Here is a 20145-nt window from a genome sequence, read left to right as displayed (position 1 = left end):
CGTTAAGTCTCTGGATTTGGTTTAGTAGGTATTAAGACCGTTTAAACTTGTAAGCAATCCTCAAGGATTTAAGGGAAAGTTTTAACGGACGTTATTGCACGGGGGCGGCGCGGGAGGGGCGGGGTGGTCCGGGGAAACGCGTTTTCCGTCGGACTTGTTTCGCCAGACGGTGTACGAAGATTACCGGAAAGGACGGCAGATGGCGAGCTTCCAAAGTTTTAAAGTTGATTCGTTCGAACAACTGTTATCAGGGATTGCGTTTCCACTTAGATTAACAATTCGCGGTAACAGGTTATTACGTGGGATTTCTTAAAAATATCACCGCAAAATATTGTGCGCAGGTAATTTTACTATAAATACGTGACCTGCCGAATAACGGTTTGTCAGTGCAAGGCAGAAATACTTTTTGTGAAAGTTTTGGTGAGCAAACACAAGATGTGAAGATAAAGTGAAAACTTATATGTAGGAAAAAATTTTGCATCTTTTTTAGTAGTAAAAGAATTTTCCTGAGATCTGAGAAATTTTTGAAATCCCTTCAGATATTTTTCTTTCTTTTGAAATAAAACCGTAAGTAAAATATCAGTTTCCGCCATGTTTCTGGAAGTAGAGAAGGTAGTCCACAATGAACTCACATCAAGCACGGCAGTAGGAAAATAATGAAATCCCAAGTCAAATTGCATTTATCCCCGACAATTTTGCAAATATTGAACAATAATTTCGACAATTGGGCCTAATTAGGAATTTCATTTCGCTGCAGTTCTGGCAACGGCACGCGGGATTCTAGATATAAAGGAACCCCCCAAAGCCGGAATCCGTGATTAATTGATACGGCCTTTGATAGTATTCATAAAATCCGGCATGCAACACGCACAAATTGAATGCAGTTGATAAATTACGAAAGTAATTCGCAGACTCTAAATGTATGCAGGAGACCCAAAACAACGCTCGATGTTCCCTTTATTCGTCACGGTCGTAACCAATCACGTTATAAAAGGAAACGCAACAAGTCATTCATAAAATTTGTGGAAACCTCGTTGAAAATCTACCGCCAACCGCATACACGCGTTTATGGATGGGAAGCGGCTGAATGTTGCGATAGAATGTATTATACATAATTTGGGCCTTTCACTTATTTCTCTGACATCACGCCTGGATTCTAACATATGTTACTGTGAAAGACCGAAATTAGTGATTGTTGCCATACATGGGTTAATATCAATAGACACCAAATGAATTGGTGAAAGACCGAACAATTATTGCTTTTATTATAACTTCGGTCCTTCATCGGTGTATGTCGACAAACACATATAATATTCACCACAGGTTCCAAAAGGTTTTTGTGCATTTTTTTCGCATCGTTTTCGTGTTGGCTTTTCGCTAGTCTTATATAGTAATATAATTTGTACTCGATGTGATGAACAGTGATAAACAAAAGTTAATTGTGCCATTAAAACCAGGAGAAACGAATATCCAGTATTATGTTACAAACGAAGAGTTGTTTAATATACTTTCCAAAAGTCACATACGAACAGGTCATGGAGGAAGAACACTAATGCTTAAAGAATTGCAAGTTAATTACAAAAATATACTTGTGAAGTCATAATGCTCTATTTAACTTTGTGTAAACAATCACAAATGAAACAAAGTGCGCCTAGAAAGAGTATTATTGTGAAACCAGTTAAACTCTAGATGTCAAGTCGATTTGATAGGCATCACACAGCGATGATGATTATGAATTTATGATTTACCAAGATTACTTGACCAGGTTTGTCCAGACACGACCATTAAGAACCAATAGAACGGAAGAAGTAGCATATCACTTTCTTGATTTTTTTAATATAGCTGCTATCATATCTGAACTATGCACTATGTGGAAAGCTATTAAAATAGTGCACAGAATCCCTCATCACAGCCACACGCAAAGCTCAGTAGAAAGAGCCAATCAGGATCTACAAAATATGTCAGCTGCGTCGATGCACGTTAGCAATTGAAATAAATGGTCAGAAGGGTTGTCGTTTGTACGATTCGCCAAAAACGCAACTTACGCCACAGTCTATATGAAGTAAACTAAAAAAAGACAGAGCATCGCCATCTCTCCCCAAAGAGTAAATTACAAATATTGAAAGCTAGGACAAGCTAAAAGCATACGTTATTATTGATAATACCTATTGATGACCATGTTTCAGATGTAAGTGAAATGGATGAGCAAAATAGCATTTTGGGCCAGTCCAATTTCACCTCACGTATTAACTAATCCGCAACCCAGGACGTCCTTATCTGAAATGGCGACTGATCTACAACCCAGCACGTATTCAACTCGAACATTGCGCCTTCATCTCAAGTGCTGAGTAAGTAGCACGAGCCTGTTAATTCAAAAAGAATAGCTACAAAAGAGGACGTACTACTTCAAGAATGTTGTGAATTTCGAAACAAAGTTTCCCTAATCCGTCGTCAGCCGCGGTGGGTTCACCGACATGTGCTAGCCATTGTTTTTTGAATAGAGGATTAAGACTTTCATAAATTAGCAAAGAAAAATGAAATGAAATGAAAAATGAAGAACACAAAAGAGCCTTACGACTAAGACAAATAAACTCATCGGCTATTGCACACAATCACGATAAAACTGAAATTCTTGCATGTAATCAATTCTTCTACCAACGAAAAATCCGAGAGTCTAGAGAAATCTATAAACAACCTAAGAATCTTAACCACGACTCAGGTCTTTATCTGTCACCAATATGGGAATCAGTCATCCGAGACGGTGTTTATACCCCTCATTTAACTCCGCTCCCCTCAAACAATATATAAGCAGGCACAGAGTAAAGTGCGAGCCAGTTGCAGTCAAGCTCTGAAGAAGCCAACAGAATGATTGGCGAGAGGTCAGTAAGTTCGACTCAGCGGAAACCGGCGCAGGAGGCATCCAGAAATTTTGTAAAAAGTAAAAATGAAAAAATTAAAAATGAAGCAGCTTTTCACTCGTAATCAATTTGAAATTTACAAAGAAAAGTTAATATCCCTGGATGAGATTTTAGCTCAAGAAATTTCGGTAAGAGAAACAGGCTCTGCAAATTCAACAAATGGAGGACAAGGCTATACGCACTAAAACTGCAAAAAGATAAGTTCTAGCTCAAAATGTAGCTGTAAAAAGAAGAGTCTTTTGTGTAATGGAAAGCTAGCTTTAGTTGCATTTTATAATATTTTTTTATAATATTTTATTAATATTAGATCGGTTGTGTTTGTTTTAAGTTCAACAACTTCACGTTCATTTCAAAACTTATTGAAATAATGATATTTGATGAATATATAGTACATTTGCCAAATAATTTGGTGAATCAAAGATGTTAGGCTTTCACGGCCAGAAACTACATTACTAAATATTTCCGGGCTTTTGAGCCGTGGTCCCGAGATTAAATTCGACGTTTCGTCTACAACTGCGGAAGACATTTTCAAGAGCGGCGATGCGGTAACGGTCGAAGTGTTCTTCCGTACTGCTCTCCGATGACTGGTTTGTTGACTGGAAGATCTGCCGTATTTAAGCGCGCTGTAGTGGGCGTGACCTCGGTGGCGGGCTTGGGTTGAACTTGTCTGGGTAAACACGTTGTTTTGTTGATGACCTGAGTCCATGTTTTACTGATATTGAGACCTTCTTCTTTTCTATTGAAATTATTCTGATGTTTTTGAATTTCAATAGCTTCTCTGAAAAGACGTGGATAAAAATGTGGTGTTTTGTCCAGTACCTGCGTGTCTTTGAACATGATACGATGGTCACCTTTGTCAAAAGCATGTTCTGCCACTGCTGATTTTTCCGTGTGTCCAAGTCGGCAGTTTCTTTTATGTTCCGTTAGTCTAGTTTCAATGCTTCTCTTTGTGGTACCTATATATACCGAGCCACAGGAACACGGAATGCGGTATATCCCTGGTGAAGAAAAGGCGTCCCTTGTATCCTTGGCAGACCTGAGGCTTTGTCTGATTGTAGTCGTTGGTTTAAAGACGACCCGAACGTTGTGTCGTTCTAAATGTTTACCGATCCTGTCTGTGACGTTCTTAATAAAAGGAAATGATACCTTCCCTTGAGGTTCCTCTGTCGTATCTCTTGTCAAGTGCTGTGTACTCTTTCTTTAAGTCTGTTCCAGAATTGTTATTATATCCATATCTAAAAGGCCGCTCGCATGTATTATGAGATTATAGCTTTGAACATATATACATTGCAAAACTGAAACCAACAGTCTCGACATTAGTATCCCCGGGCAGAGGTATTTCTGTTTTCTTGATATCAGTTGGAGCTCCATATATTTGTTCACGCTTTTAGTATTCAGTAAGTCCAACCAGAACGCGTTAATATTGTTTTCGTGGGCAGTCCATGCTTCAGTTCTTTGTAGGTACATCGACAACGACAGTATCTCCTCTTAAACAGAAAGCTCAGACCTTCGTCAAGCCAAGTGACTCCACATAGGCGATAACAACTCCCCTGGTTTTGATAGGGGATTTGACATGTGGTGTTGGCTGTTGGTTCATTCTGAAAGCTTAGCCCATAATAATTTATTATGTTCTTAAGCCAGTTCAAGGTAAACAGAAAAGCTGTTAATTGGATATTTTAATTTCAATTTTCCCTACTTAACTGCTACTGATAGCACTCTGCTGCACTATGCGTAATGTAATAAAAACCTTAATGTCAGATGGGCCAAACACATAATAGTTGAAATGTGATTTACGAAAGATGTAATTGAGGATCCAGAATGAGAAAGATAATCAATATCGTTCTAGAGAATAATAAGTAGTGCTGGTTATTTTAAACATTCTAGACAATGAGGTGGACGTAAACCGGAAACCGCAAATCAAATTGATCGAAATCTAATCTTCTATTGCTGTAAAACGTACTGTGAACCATACTTTGGGTCACCAGATCAATTGAATAGCAGTTGACGGTTTGACGCGACCCGACCTTTTCCCATTTGAAAAACTCCGACTCCCTCGTCCAATAAATATGTTAAACAAGGGCAGACGTAATTCGATCAGTTCTGTTCTGCGGAAATTAAAAGTTTCCACTGCAAAATTTCAATACGTTTTTTTGAATTGTCGCCATTTGCATGAAAATTGGAAATTATTCGGAAAAATGGAAACTACTTCCCGATTCGTTCATTTTATTTTGATAGAATCCGATGTTGCTGTTCCCGACCTCTATATAATTATGAATGGATGCAGAGAAACAGGTGGGTGTTGTTGTTAAAGTGAACCAATAAACTAACAATAGTTTTTCCTCTCACCTTACAAATAATTACCCTTAATAAAGATAAACCTATAATAAACGAAATATCACTTTTCCTCCGGCAACCAATATAGATAGGACAAGGATTATTGAGAAATTATGGAAAAAACTGAATATTACGTTTTGGTATTAGACTAAGTTGTAACAATGCAGTATGCAGATTAATCAGCAGATAGCGAATATGATTAGGATTTTTTTATGGAACAGTGATCAACCATTTACTTTTCTCTTTAAAAGCTAGGTGCGTGATTGAGTCGATTCTCTTAAAAGTACCAAAGTTCAAATGAGAATTTGAGCTGCCCAATAATGGTCTCCAAATGATAAGCGAGCTGCAAGATTAGGAGATGCGAGGAACTTTTTGTTTGGGTTATTTTCAATTCAAGTTGATTTGCATGCAATATACCTTCAGAAAAACAATATGTCCTATAGTGGTGCTTACTGTTGTTGAGCTGACGTGTAATAGTTGTCACTCTTTCTTTTTCCGATATGATATTTTATATTTTATTAATAATGGTCCATTTGAAATTTAAAAATACACTTAAAAAAGGCAAATATATACTCCTGTTTATATATAGTGTGTCCCACTTAAGAACTATACACCTTTGTGAAATATTTGTTTATGGATCGATTGTTTCAAAACAGAGAGAAGTACTATTAGGGATTAAAAAAAAATTGACAACGACTTCTTGTTTTTCTTATTAGAAGTACTTAGGGTGTTTAAAATATAGTGTATGCCCCGCTTAAGGCTGTATATCGTTGTAAAATCTTTGATTACGGTTTGATATTGATAATTTTTTTACGCACTAAAACTAAAACTAAAACTAAACTGGGACTAATTTTTGATGTCAAATGTAGAGACGGGCTATTACGGATTTTTTTAAGAATAAAATGTCAACGAATTCTTATTGACCACTACATAAAACCTAACTATACTAATTTCCATGAAGTTCGCTTAAGCATAACAACTGTAGAATGTTTATTTATAGCTCAATTTTGATCATTCTTTTCGTATAGCATCGACTAAACTGATGGCTAACGGATACAGTTTTTTGAAGCGGAAAATAGAAAAATACTTTTGAAGATTTTTTTAAATTGAAAATGACAACAGATTTGTGTTCAGGACTATCTGAAAGTAACTAGATCTATGACCAAAGTTTTTAATGTTTTAATAAAAATAGTATTGTAAACCTTGTAAATAACGATTACTTTATGTGTGATTTTAGGGTCTTATAAATGTTAATTATACAATTTTGAAAAATAATGATAAAAGAGACTTTTTAAGGGACATTCAGTTTTTCAAGTATTCCAAGGATATAATGTATATAGTATATCATGCAACAAGTGCGGTTAACGGTATTTGACTTACGAGTTTATTTGACAGGAGTAGAAAAACATTTTTAAGTCACTCGTATCTTGAACACTCGCTCCGCTCCTGTCAAGTAAACTCGTGAGTCAAATGCCGTTTACCGCACTTGTTGCGTAATATACTACGTCCTTTTGTTTTTGGGTGCATTTTCGCAAGACAACACGAATACATTCACTGACATGATCGTCAGAATTGACAAACGTCAAGATTCAAGGCGTGGGAAATATCTCCGAAAACATCCTATTAATATAATAATAATAATAATATTTTGCAATGTTCAATTTTCAAAGCAATAAAATAGCAATAAACAATATCAATTGCAAAAAAGGAGATGAAAGCAATTAAAATTGTTCCAAATTCAACCTCTATAAAACAATATATAGCAACTATTTTAAAATTATTAGTTCGCATGAGATAACTATAGCAAAAAAAGAAAATGTAAACGTGTATATAAAAATTTAAAATTGGATAGAAAATTTTAGGACTGAACTTACACGAAAATCACTTGCAATTTGCTTGTTGGCTGAATATTTCTTGTCTTATCTTTTTTTTTTCTGAAGTAAAACGTTATAGGAGAAGCTTCTTTGAAAAAGAGACGTGTGGTGGTGGAGAGATAATGTCCGAAGTGTCTCGGATTCGTGCGAAACGAAACTGACGTGGTGAAGTGACGCTTCCCGCACGCTGGATAGAAGTGTAATTAGGTATTTTAGACGGGAGTAAAAAAAATAAAACCGTAATCAACGATTTTACAACGATGTATTGAAACATTATAAAAATTGCTGTAGTTCGTTTCTAAGTATTCCTGGCGCATTAAGCAAAACAAGATTTTAGTGCATTTTTCAGAGACCTATACAACAAAAAAACTTATCCAAATCCAACCTTAAACAAAGATTTTACAAGGGTGTACAGTTCTTAAGTGTCACTTTACTTACTGTTATTGTCGTACATAACCCTGAAGGTGTCTGAATGCCAGTGGCCGAAAAACTGGCCAACAATTATTGACGAATACTGCCGCACAATCTTTAAATATCTCGTGTTGTGGTGATTCGTATACATGAAATGGCTCTGTTGCGTGGGACCTTTGTGCCTTTCATCGCGGCCCGGGGGAATGTGACCCACTAAGTATACCTGAAATTCAAGAATTTGATAGATTAGAACGAGAACATTTTTCGTAAAAAAACGAATTTCTTTTATTAATTGAACCTTTTTCCGTCCGTCCAAAATACCTTTTACGTCGAAATAACATTTGTAATTTAATGCACATTTTTTGTTGGAATTAAGTTATTTTTTAGTTCTAAACTGGTCCAATTTTGTTTAATCAAACATTACGAATTAAGTGTCAAATATTATTTTTTGGCATTCTAAGGTAAAACACAATACTAAAATTTTTCAAAGCACCTTGCACAGGCTACCGTAATACTATTTACAAAACTTGGCTGCTTCAGAGCTCAACTGAAACTGAAATATGCGTCGAAGAAGAAGGAACATTTTTCTGAGCTCAATTCTTTTTAACAGTTGAAAGTAGAATAAGTAATTTAAAAAAAATAAACAGTTTGTTCAATGTCAGTGAAGAGGCCATACTCTCGACAGAACAACAAAGCAAAGCAAACCCAACAAAAGCACTCTTGGAAATTGATACAAACTTTCTAAAAAAAAAACATCACTTGCAACTCCATCCAAATGAACTTTCAATGATGCAGTGATGCAGGGCGAACCAATAGAATGTCAAGAAACATTGAAACATCTTGAAACGGTTTTGGATCAGGATATGCGGTTCACAAAACATTGTAATCAATATCCATTTGTCTCAACGACAGATGTGACGATAGTCCTCTCTTGGAACTCTTTTCGTGAGGTTATTTATGCAGATATAAGGCGAATTAAACTTATTTACTTATTTAGTTTTGGTTTAAGATTTGATACAACAGATACCCATATAACGCTACCTTAGATTTTATTATTTTAGCTATCCAGTACCCTTCATCGTTTTTATCGCAGGCCTCATTGCAGAATTTCAAATGTACTCAAAATTCAACGCTTTCCACTTATATATAATAAATAAATAAATGGATTCAATAAATTTTGTGTTTATTAAACAAACACTTTTTTTTTTAAGAAAAAAATATAAACCATCAAAATTGATTTTGCATATTAAATAGATCGATTATTTTGACGAGGAGTTTATTTTTATGTTGCAAGTTATTATTAATGTTATGTCGAAAGCAACGGTGCCAAATCGTATGTGAAAATCGAGGATTTCGGATACAGGATATCCTCGGTATTATAAATAAAATTTTAGTGTTAAAACTCGCGTTTGCTTAGTTTTATATGTCGTTCTTAAAAGGAAGACATACGCAAGACAACGGCGGTTATGGGTTTTTATTGCCGCGAAACATGCTCTAGAGCAAAGGCAATGCCAAGCCATAACAATAAAACAGACAGTAAAAGAGTACGTGAAAGACAAAGAAAGGATGCACTTACAAAACTACGGCCACATCCGAGAGAACCTTTCGCTGATGTTTTTACTGCATGTATTGCAAAGTCAATCTTTCTTATTGCTAGTAAAATCCTCTTGGGTGGAAAATTACGGTTGCCGGTATATGTTTATTGCGTCGTATTAAAGTTTTTTTCGTTTTTTTTTATCCCTAATAGGTTTATCGTCTATTTTCTTGTCTGGTTAGAGGAACAAATTACACATATTTTCATGTTACACGGACTTTGCGTTGATATCGAGATCCATCTGTGGCACTTCACTTTTGCCAATTTTCATGGAAGGCACTTGAAGAAAACTGGACGAGACACACGTGATTGAAAATTTTTATAAAGACGGTTTTAAAACTTCAAAATTGATGTGTTCGTTGTTTGGGAACTTCTACGACGAAGGTCAAAAAAAGTATTAGTAAGTAAAGTAAAGATTTTAATAATGGAAATTTGTTTAGACAAAGTTTTAAACACTTACTGAACATTTTACATAAGGGCGCAAATAAAAAATTCTGATGCGTAAGGTATAGTTTTCTAGAAAATTAAGCGATCTACCGTAATACAAAAATTGAAAAATAAACAATTCGATAAGTGGTGGTAATTTTTGCCCTTGCCTTACCAAAGACCTTTCCCCACTTTAATACATGCTTGTATGCACATTTCTCAACTGTAGAAGCTAGGTATTAAGTTTTTCTATAGAACATCACCATTCCCCATCATTTTTTTTATATAACATGTCAAAAGCGGATTCGCAATAAAAAATAAACAGTCAATGTTTTCCCTTTCTCTCTTTTAGAAATTGCCGTTGACGTTAAACATACGGACTTGCCAGATTGCAAAGCAAAAATATTCTAATGTAGTTTTGGTGTGCTGGGAAACATAAAAGGGTCGTCACTTAGGCCCTCTGACACCGGCACATTTCCGTTCATTTAATATCAAGCAGCCACCGGCAAAGGAGTCTGTGATCTGAATAAAATATCATCGTTCTCCCTTAGGAAAGCCAATATCAGTCTTTATCTGGAAAAAACATATAAAAAAATCGTCTTCCATATCGTTCGGTTCGATAAATTTAATTTCATCGGATTCAGGGCTGAGATCGTAAATTCAAATTCAAAAGTTTTTAGCAATCAATGCGCCAATAGTTTTTTTGAAGGGTCAGGGTTACTATCCAATAAAACTCAACATCGTTTTTTATGTCATAAATAATCTTTATCAAAAGTTGGACCCAAATTTTGCACAATTTTAAAAAGCTTCAAATCTTCATCAAGATATTTTAAAAAACTAAGCACACTTCTTTCAAATTAAATAACCAACAATTGAAAAGTGAGGTTATCAGTTCATAATTGACATTTGACATTTGTTCACTAACACTTTTCAATTGGTTAGTCCTTTATATTCTCCAGTTAGGTCTTGTAGAGGTTTTATAAGAGTAACGACAACGTTTTACGAACAATTGATAGTTACCATTATAAAAAAATGTTAGTTGAATTTAAACTTGTTGTCCTCCAGTTATCCAAAAATGCGTATAATTTTGATTGATGTTCTGGAAAGTAGTTACCCACAGACGACAGCCGATGAGCCGATGTTAATATTTTGTGAAAAAAAAAATTTTTTTCGTTTCAGGCAAATAAGGCGTTGCTGACATCAAAATTAATAGTTGCGTTTTAAAACCAGCTTCCTGAAATTGGTATGCAAAAAAGACACTATAGCGAGATTCCGGATGTACAATTTCGTTGGTTGCTAATAACAAATAACGAAATTTTCAACGTTTTATAAAAACAATGTAAATGGTCATAACAAAAAAATGGAGACACACATTTTTATTGCCGCGTGGGTGATACTCGTCGTTAATAACCCTGGCTGAAATTTTGATACAGGCAATTTACCCGGTGAGATGTTATCTATGCGCGGTGCATTTGTATAGCGGAAAAATATGCAGAAAATATTACCGTGGGTTACCTCCCCTAAATTTACAGTAGATTATTATCCGGGGTAATATATAGGGAGTGCAGGTTAAAAGAAAAACAATATAAAAATACATTTCTAAAAGTGCTTCTGCTATAGGTTGGTAAAAGCTGCAAAAACATGTTTGAATTAGGCGATTCTAAGCTGTAGTTTTTAGACTTCAAACATTTGGTTTATAACTTTTAACTTAACTTTTTACAAAAAAAAAGCTATACTTGAAGAAAGCTGCGAAGAACAAGAGCTGGGAGTAAAAAGTGTGCTAATATGCAATCTTACATATGCAAGCAATACTGCATTGATGCACAGTAATCGACTAAGCTGTTTAAGTGAAAAATTGGTATTAAATATCAATATAAATTTAACAAAATTTATGATATCCAACATAAGCAAACATCCTTGAATCATAATCGCAATCCAAGACATTGGATGTTGGCTCCAGTCAGATTGGAATTCTGATAAAAAAATGTGAAGCGCTATTGGAACAGTGAAGTAATGATATCATTACGCTATATATATATATATATATATATATATATATATATATATATATATATATATATATATATATATATATATATATATATATATATATATAAAATTATCAGTTGGAGAGTTCTCATTATCTCATATATCTTTTTCTTTGAATTATTTAAAACGTTTCGAAATAATTTTCAACCAGTTGACAAACCAATGGTTTTTCCTGACAGCATAATCAATAAAGCTAGATAATAAGCTTTGCGTTTAAGTGTAAAAAATGAATAAAGATCGATACCCATTTTTCCAAAACTTTGTTGTCATCGTTGTTTGGAATGTATTAACCGAAGATATATAACAAATGCGTCATTTCAAATGGGTACAAATCAGACTATACCGTTAATTCTGGAGGGCAAAATCGAGGGACGGGAATAAATTAATTGGAGAACTCATTCACATCAAAGACGGTTCAATATAATATGAATAGACAATCAGAGAAGAAGATGAAACTGTCACAATTATAGTGATGGGAATAGGAATTTTCGAATTTTTGAAAAAAATTGTAAAAGGTAACTTTCGCTTTATGGTGTAATATCCTCAATTTTCTAGTTTTTCCTTTCATTTTGAATCACTGTTAAAATGAATAAATACATATATTTCAACTATTCCATTTCATATGCTCTGATCTGATCTAACCAGGAAGACATTGAAAATATCACTTTCTTTTTGGTAATTTTGGTTTCTATGAATTAATGTCTGTCATCGAATGTATCCTTGGACGTATTTTAGAATATTGTGTATTTTTATCTGATCTTATTTCACCAGGTTTATTTTCTTTAATCCCGTCAATGTTCATAGCATTTTTTCGGCATACCTCGGAGAATTTAATATTCAAAAAAAAGTTTCGTTAATTAAATTTTAAGGAAATCAAATTGGTGATTCCCGAGCTCAAAAGAATTTAATTCCTCTTGATGTAACTCGAAATTTAATATCATACAATTATGAGGGAAAATATGTCGGGCATCGGTTTTCCCCGGGAAAAGGTATTTTTAATTTCCAATAAAAACTAAATTGAAAACCAACTGAAATCTTCAACGGAGGATGAAAACATCGGTACCAAGACAATTAATTTTCGCGATAAAAGTGCCTCGACGATTTGGCAGTGACACAACGCATGCCGTAAATTTAATAAAACATAAAAATCGAAAAAGTCAGACGGCCAAATGGTCGGGACTCGCTTCAAATTAAGTCGGCCGTCTTGAAGCTGCCCATGAAATCTTTATCCTTCTGTGTTTTATTAACGAGAGAGATAAAGAGAAATGCGACGTGCCAGAACTTGTCTATTTTATACTTAGATTCAAATTCTGTCTTTAACGACATTAAGCACTAATGTGCGGGTCCTAACATGTTCAGACGGCTGGAATAGAATGGAATAAAATGTACAGTATCTATAAACGTTCCGTTAATTTCTTGGGTTAAAAATTTGGCATGAAAAGTACTCTTATTTGAGAAATCGATAAATAAGTTGGACTGAAGTGACTTTTACTTGCTGAAAATCCATTTAACGCAATTAAATTAAAACAGTGTTCAGATTTTTACAGTTATTTAATGATTTTTTGTTCTAATTTAATTTTGATTAAATAATTTATTTATCTCAAATCCATTTTACAGAGCCCGTATCTTCCGAAGCTACAATCTTCGGACAAATGGTATTTCTTTAATTTTTAGATACAATTGAACCCTGTATGTACTCAACTTTAATAAACGCAGCTGCAAGTAATCGATAAAGATTTAGAAATCACGAGAACTATACCAATGGCGGTTGTGAGTGGATTTTTTTCGGTTTAAGCAAATTTTCGTTAAGAGATCATCTGCGCCCAAATCAAACGAGGTCTACTTGTAAGTTTTTACAAGTACCAATCGCCGAGTTTCTTAATTAACTGCCTACATTGATAGGTGAAGTCAAGCCAATATAGATAATTTTTCAGCTTATGGATTACAAACATCTTGAGGTACGACCATTTTGGGAACTAAAGCTGTAGATGTAAGAAAAACTAAAGAAAATGCACAACATCAAAAACATTCACTAACCACATGTCCAGGAGAGGATTAGAACTTATTTTAAATTTAAATTTTTGAAATTACTTAGCTCGCTGAACATTTATCTACCACTATCAACTATCAAATTTAGAACGGCTGTTTCAAATTTCTTCAGTGCCGTGGTACAAAATAGATACGCATGCGTTAACCGATTGTTTTTGAACGTAGCCTGGGATAAATGATCTCTCCCCTATTAACCATGTTATAATGATGTTTCCAGCGAGATCTAGTTTTGTTGTATATTTCTTTCAGCAGTATAAGGAGATATGGAGAAGTCGGAAAAGAGGAGTAACTGAATTTTTTTTGTATATTATTTGGAATATCAAATTTTAATGATATTTCTCAAATGACAATCGGCATTTCAAGAATGCCATAAGATAAGTGCTGTTGAACCAGAGCATTATACAAACGTCTGAATTGTAAAGTTTGTAAGTAAGTTCCATTTACGGATTTGGCTTCAAAAATGTAGCAAAAGTTAAAGTTAATTTGTTACAACACATGTGTAATTGAAAAATAAAATGGCTCTCTAAGTGTAGTGTGAGGTGTTTTATAGGCTACCGTGAAATTATTTCACAAAATTTGTTATTTTTTCTTGTGTAGTTAGCGTCATAATTTATCTGAATAGAGAATAGGAGTGGTTCAAGTACAGATCCTTGCGGTATACCGCAACATCATAAAACTAACCAAAACTAACCAAAACTTTATACTATATAATTTTCATAGGTATTTCACAATAATAACATTGAAAATTCAGTGTTTTTAGATGATTTTAAAGACTAAACAAAAATTAATAAATTATGAACGGAAATATTTTCACACTCCATTTACTCCAAAATATCTCAGTGGCCCTCCTCATCTTGGACTCATTATATAGATAGATAAAATAAGTTTTATTCTTCACGACGGTCTAGGCCTACCATTCTGTACCTCAAAACGCTAAAAATTATCTAATAAACGTATATTATTTATGATTTTCTTTATATTTGCCTTAAGAGTTTTTGAGACCTACGAAAATATTCGCATAATGAGAAGTTCTAAAATTCTAAAAAACCTGCCAAGAATATTTATCCGATATTCGAAAACATTTCGTACTCGACGAGAATGCTCAACCTATTCGCTGTTTTATTTAATTTTCCTGGTGATTTAATTACTGTTGGGAAAATTTCGGCCGGGAAATTTGAATAAATGGAAAATTATCAGGCATGCAAATGAGGCTTAAAGAATTTGGCTACAGTCGCTTAAGTTCGGGGGGTTGTTTTGTGACAGTTAATGCTTGTACAAAGGACAAAGAATTAAGAATGCTTTTGTTTGCTGTCCGCAATGGTGCTTAGTGCTTAGTAATAAGTGCGGCAGACAAAAGTGGAGTTTAGCGAAACTTGTTCTATTTAGGTTGATAGTTATTATACTTATTATATTATAATTTATTTTTACGTACTATTATTATTATTATTTTATTACTATTATTGTTAGTAAAAACAGGTTCCCCATTCTGAAGACTCCAGTTATTATTCAGAATATAAATGTTAATCGCTTTTTTGGTTTTCTTTAGAAAACTCTCATTATTTTCAGAAAACTGGAATAGGTCACACTTGCAATGACAACTAATAATTTTTGATGACTCCATCAAGCATTTAATAAGTTTGGCAATTTTTGTCTCTTAACGACGGTAGACTGTGGTCCTTCTTTGGACTTTCTTTATAGCTCTAACTCCATTAGCATAATAGGTCGGTTTTGGAGAGTTTAAGAAACAACTCCAAGGAGGAAGCCAAATATTGATTCTTGGGGGCCCCATTAGCAACCTCATGCAATTCTGACATTGCTAATACTGCCCTGACAACTTCCTTAACCTGTGTTAGTTTATATAAAGCAATCTCTGTCGAATGCTTTCTCCCTGGTGTCGTCAGGTTAAGTCCAGTTTTGAATTATATAATGAGTTATTATTGAGTTTCATGGACGTTATAGTAGACGTTTATTCCCGCTACATATCTGTGACGTCGACCTTATTTCAACCCTTACATGTGTGTGGGAGTCGAATAGTTTAGGTAAACATCCATCCATATTAATAAATCTTTCGAAGTTGCGAATTTTGGCACGGGTCCTTCTTTTCCGTTTAATACCAGCCATTTGCTTCGCTCTTGCAAGTTTTAATGTCCTTCCGAGCAAGGGCAAAAAACGATATTAGCTCGTCGATACGCAATCTGTCATAGCGGGGATCCTTATTGATCCGTTTGCGGAAAGGATTTCCTGCGGAAGTTCGGTATATGTGCCCTATGTAACTTCCTTAATGCAGATTGTTGCATGTTTTATACAAGAATTTATAGAGTTTAGCCGTAGGAAATGAGATAACTTTTTAATGGTTATGCGCAGGCTATGGTTTACTGGTCATAAATAAGATTTTATGGGGACGTTTTTTTTTCTGTTTCTACTCCGTACTATCGGATATCACGGGCGATTGGATTCGCGAATTCTCAACAACGCGTGTAAATTTTTGAATCTAACTTTTATGTTAGTTTTTCTATTGATCGATTTTATCACTAAACGCCTAAAATAGATACAGTCAAAACAACTAATAGAGTTTTGATAAATTGGTTAAGGCTTTCGCGGCCCGTTGATGAGCTATTATCTTGATTCGGGTTTAAAGGCCGTCGTTGGTTGGAATTACTTCCTAACGTTTCGCTAGCACGAGTGGCGAGCTTCTTCAGAGGTCCTTCTATCTCCGATGTAATTTTACAATTTCGGAAAAATATGGGCAACTTTTGTATTGCCTATTAAAAAAAAACATTCTTTATAAAAAGTTGTGGTACACGATGATCTAAAACCTACAATATACAGAGAGCAATCTGCAAGAGTAAGAGCAATGTACAGTGCAACCTTAGTAACTGTGGGAGCTTCTACAATGGTAAAGAGTTGTCATATTTTCTTATTTTCTCTTTTTTTGCAGTTATAGCTTCTTCTATCTGAGCAGATGTCTAAAATAACCCATAATTTAAAATTATTTTCTTCTTATTTGAAGAACAATAGGTTCTCTAGACTCAGCAATATTAGGTTTGTAATTTTTAATAAGTATCAAATAATTTTATTTTACATTCTTTGCAATACCAGAACAAGACGTTCCCCTCCCCATTCAAATACTAATTTATCTATTATCCACATTCACAACCAGCCTATAACATGGCCGCAATACAAATGGCGATGTGAGTCCGGCAGCCTGTCGGCTCCTGTTTCCGTCGGAATGTAAAAAAAAATGGTTACAGGCGTCAAAAAGATTATGCTCCAGGGAATTATGGCAATTAGAGATTTAATTGCAGGCAAATAAATGTTAATTTGCTTTATTCCAAGCAATAATTTTTATACTTCATTTAATACTAAACGTATGTCATGTTAGGAATTGTTTAATTTAGGGAATGAAGAATATAATACATATTTTGTTAATTTCGGTTTGTAGAAAATTTCAGCAACATTTTATTGGCCTGATACGAATATAATTCACAAAATTGTGCATTGTTGAATTAAATATTTTAGTTAAGACAATTAAAGTAAAAATATAATCAATTTTGTCTGAACAAAAGCTTAACTACTGTGAACGTAATTTTATTCTTGTAATTAATTTGCTAAAATGATTTAATTCAGCTCAGGGAAAAATTTCTCTGTGTAGTGATCAGTCTTTACTAGGTCCAGATATAACTTCTAGTTAGATGACGTCTCTAAACAACACTGATTCAACACAGCGAGAAATTCAACAACCTGGAGATCAATTACTGACAAAAGGACAAAAGACGGCGCGTATTATTGTTTTTCGGGGCACGTCAAAGTTATTTTTATATTCATCGTACAAAAGAAAAACCGATAAGGCTTAATTTTTACTTCAAACCCGGGAAGTCGTTTTAAACGGGGTCCCTCATATTGTTTACTTGCGTTTCTTTGCGGATCGTTCACAATTTTGACGTTCGCCTTAATCGGTTTGACAAAGCAGAGCGCAAATGAGGAGGGACGGAACAAAAGTGAGTTCTAATATCGCAGGGTATTTTTTTTATTAAACAGATTGGATTAGTGGGGCGAGCGAAATGACAACGTCAATGTGCCGTTAGGGAAGCGGGAAAAAGGAACATAAACCATATTAATTTTTAGATTAAAATATTCTGTTGCTTTTCGGCGTCACACTATTTACTACAATGTTTAATGGTTTTTCCGCATGGAGTACTATTAAGTACGAACACTTTTTTCGGAGCGCGAGCATTGAAGATGCCAAATGAGATTTTGGCGAAACGTCTGCAGGATTCCAGTCGGAGTTCAACGAGCGAACGGATGATATCCCGGAATATAGTGTCATCACATTTTTCCATCCGTGAATCAATATATAAGAGAGAGAGAGAGAGAGAGAGGGAATTATTATTTGTTTATTTACTTATTGAGAATTTAGGTAACCTACCTAAATTGTCTACGCAACCACGTACAGTACAAAGTACTAATAAAAGCATCCCCGTTGTATATTAGAAAGATAGGTTAACTAATAAATCTAAATTGTGGCACTCATCAGCACAGTGATATAATAATATAAAGACTAGTATAAGTTTACATTTTAATTAGGGTGTTCTATGTCGTATTATGTCCTAGAAAATATTTTTTCACCCTGCATTTAACAGGTTAAGTGGGAGTAACAAAAATATCGACATCAAGAAAGCAGTTATGAAAATTAAATTTATTTTCAAATCTAGTGATCTGCCCTATGTTGGTCGGTAGTGGTGGACATCAAATAGAACCCTGTCTTTTGCGTTCTGCCTTGGTATTCGTAGGTTAATCTTTGATAATCGATTGATCGTTTAAAATTTTGTGGAGCAGTAACAGGTCTGTTTGCGTTCATTTATTTTTGGAGAGTTAGAATTTTAAATTTTGATCTAATGTGGTTGCAGTTACAATACAATTTTTCCTGTTCAACACACAGATCCAAAAATATTGAATTATTACAATAAATTTAATTAAATTGGAGATTATGGCCAGTTTGTACCAGATCAGCCATTTGATTGTTTATCGCACCATTTTTTTCCAAAGTATTGATTTTTAAAAGTTTTAATATTGTTTGTTACCTTGTTTTCTAAAATATTTTTTTCCTTTTTTAAAATTAATTCCAATAGCTCCTTGGTTATACACTTATTGCTTTCATGGCATCGGATAACTTTTACATACATGTAAAAAGGACATTTATTATATCTTGAAATGATTCGATTGTGTTTTATATTTTCTGACTAAATAATGCTTTAAACTTATCGTGGTCTACACTTGCAACTTCAAAGACTACTTTTGCTTTATATGACTTTATATTAGACAAAGTAATGTCTTCAATCTCTATGGGGAACAACATTTGATCTTGCTTGGTCGACTGTTGTACGCGGCTTGTTAAAATAAAAAAAAAATCTGTACCTGGTTTTCAAACAACAGGGTGGCAATGAAAAAAATATTTCTTTTATAAAATGGAAATTTTCATTGGTTGGAACATCGTATTATTACAAGAAAATCCTTTCCTTTAATTAACGATTTATCGCGTTCCTGATAATAACGACTCACGTGCTTGTTATATTTCTGCCACTCTAGGCCACCAAGCTAGATGGCGCTTCTTGTTAAAAGGCTTTCAATTTCAGCTATTTCATTTAGTTTTTTGTTTCGGAAAGTAGAACGGACCGGAGAACAAGAACTAGTTTAACAATTAAAGTAACTTCGGTTTTAACGAAGTACACAAGTAATAAATTAAATTCTCCACAAAGGGCGAACGGAACCGTATACGTGAGATAACAATGGCCGACAATATAATGTTATTACTCACCGTTAATCCACTTCTTTTGAATTTTTCCAGCACATTCTCGAGCCAGTCCCACTGCCTCATAGCGTCCTCGTCCTTTTCCTCGGGGCGTTTCATCAGGTTTGTATTCAGGACCACGATTTGAAGTTTGTGTGACTTCCGTTCGATTTCGTAATAACCGCCTGAAACAATTTTTAATAATTATATTTTTTATATATAATATCGAAAGCAGACAGATGAGTTATATTTCCGATATTTTTTTATGACGGGTACAAACAGGAAGGAAGGAACAAGGAAGTCGTAACTTTATGATTAGTTATTTACAAAATGATTGATAATAACATTGGTTGGTAATGAAGTTTTTACCATTAAATATTTGCCATAAATCGTCGATTTTACTCTATCTAGTTTAGAAATGGTTTTTTTTTTAATTTGAAGACCTACTGTTTAGGGTTCCCATTTATATTTTGACACCCACATAACAGAATTTATCAAAAGGGCTAGGAAAAAACTTTTAATAAAAAAATTGTTTGATGGTTTATCTTCCAACTATCACCGTAAAGATAACAACAATCATTTTTAATGTTTTCTTCATATTTATTGTCTTCAGGAACGCAAAATAATAATTATTTACAAATTGAACGTGATCTCCATTGTTTACTTCGTAGCTGTACAGGATTTTCCTTAACTTATTTACGA

General features: G+C 34.2%; 1 protein-coding gene across 1 annotated transcript in view; it reads right to left on the bottom strand.

The window, feature by feature from the left end:
• The window catches only part of LOC132699407 (acid sphingomyelinase-like phosphodiesterase 3a), a 232527-nt gene that overhangs the window by 16288 nt on the left and 196094 nt on the right, over window positions 1-20145 (bottom strand). Inside the window, exons 5-6 of the mRNA XM_060666085.1 lie at window positions 19471-19628; window positions 7565-7760 (exon numbers count right to left, since the gene is read on the bottom strand). Coding sequence (XP_060522068.1) covers window positions 7565-7760; window positions 19471-19628 — 354 coding nt within the window. The remainder of the gene's footprint in view (window positions 1-7564; window positions 7761-19470; window positions 19629-20145) is intronic.

The sequence above is a fragment of the Cylas formicarius genome, unplaced genomic scaffold (assembly GCF_029955315.1).
Source record: "Cylas formicarius isolate icCylForm1 unplaced genomic scaffold, icCylForm1.1 PGA_scaffold_3__17_contigs__length_32017465, whole genome shotgun sequence".
NCBI classification, from domain to species: domain Eukaryota; kingdom Metazoa; phylum Arthropoda; class Insecta; order Coleoptera; family Brentidae; genus Cylas; species Cylas formicarius.
This window is presented reverse-complemented; position numbering and strand designations above follow the sequence as displayed.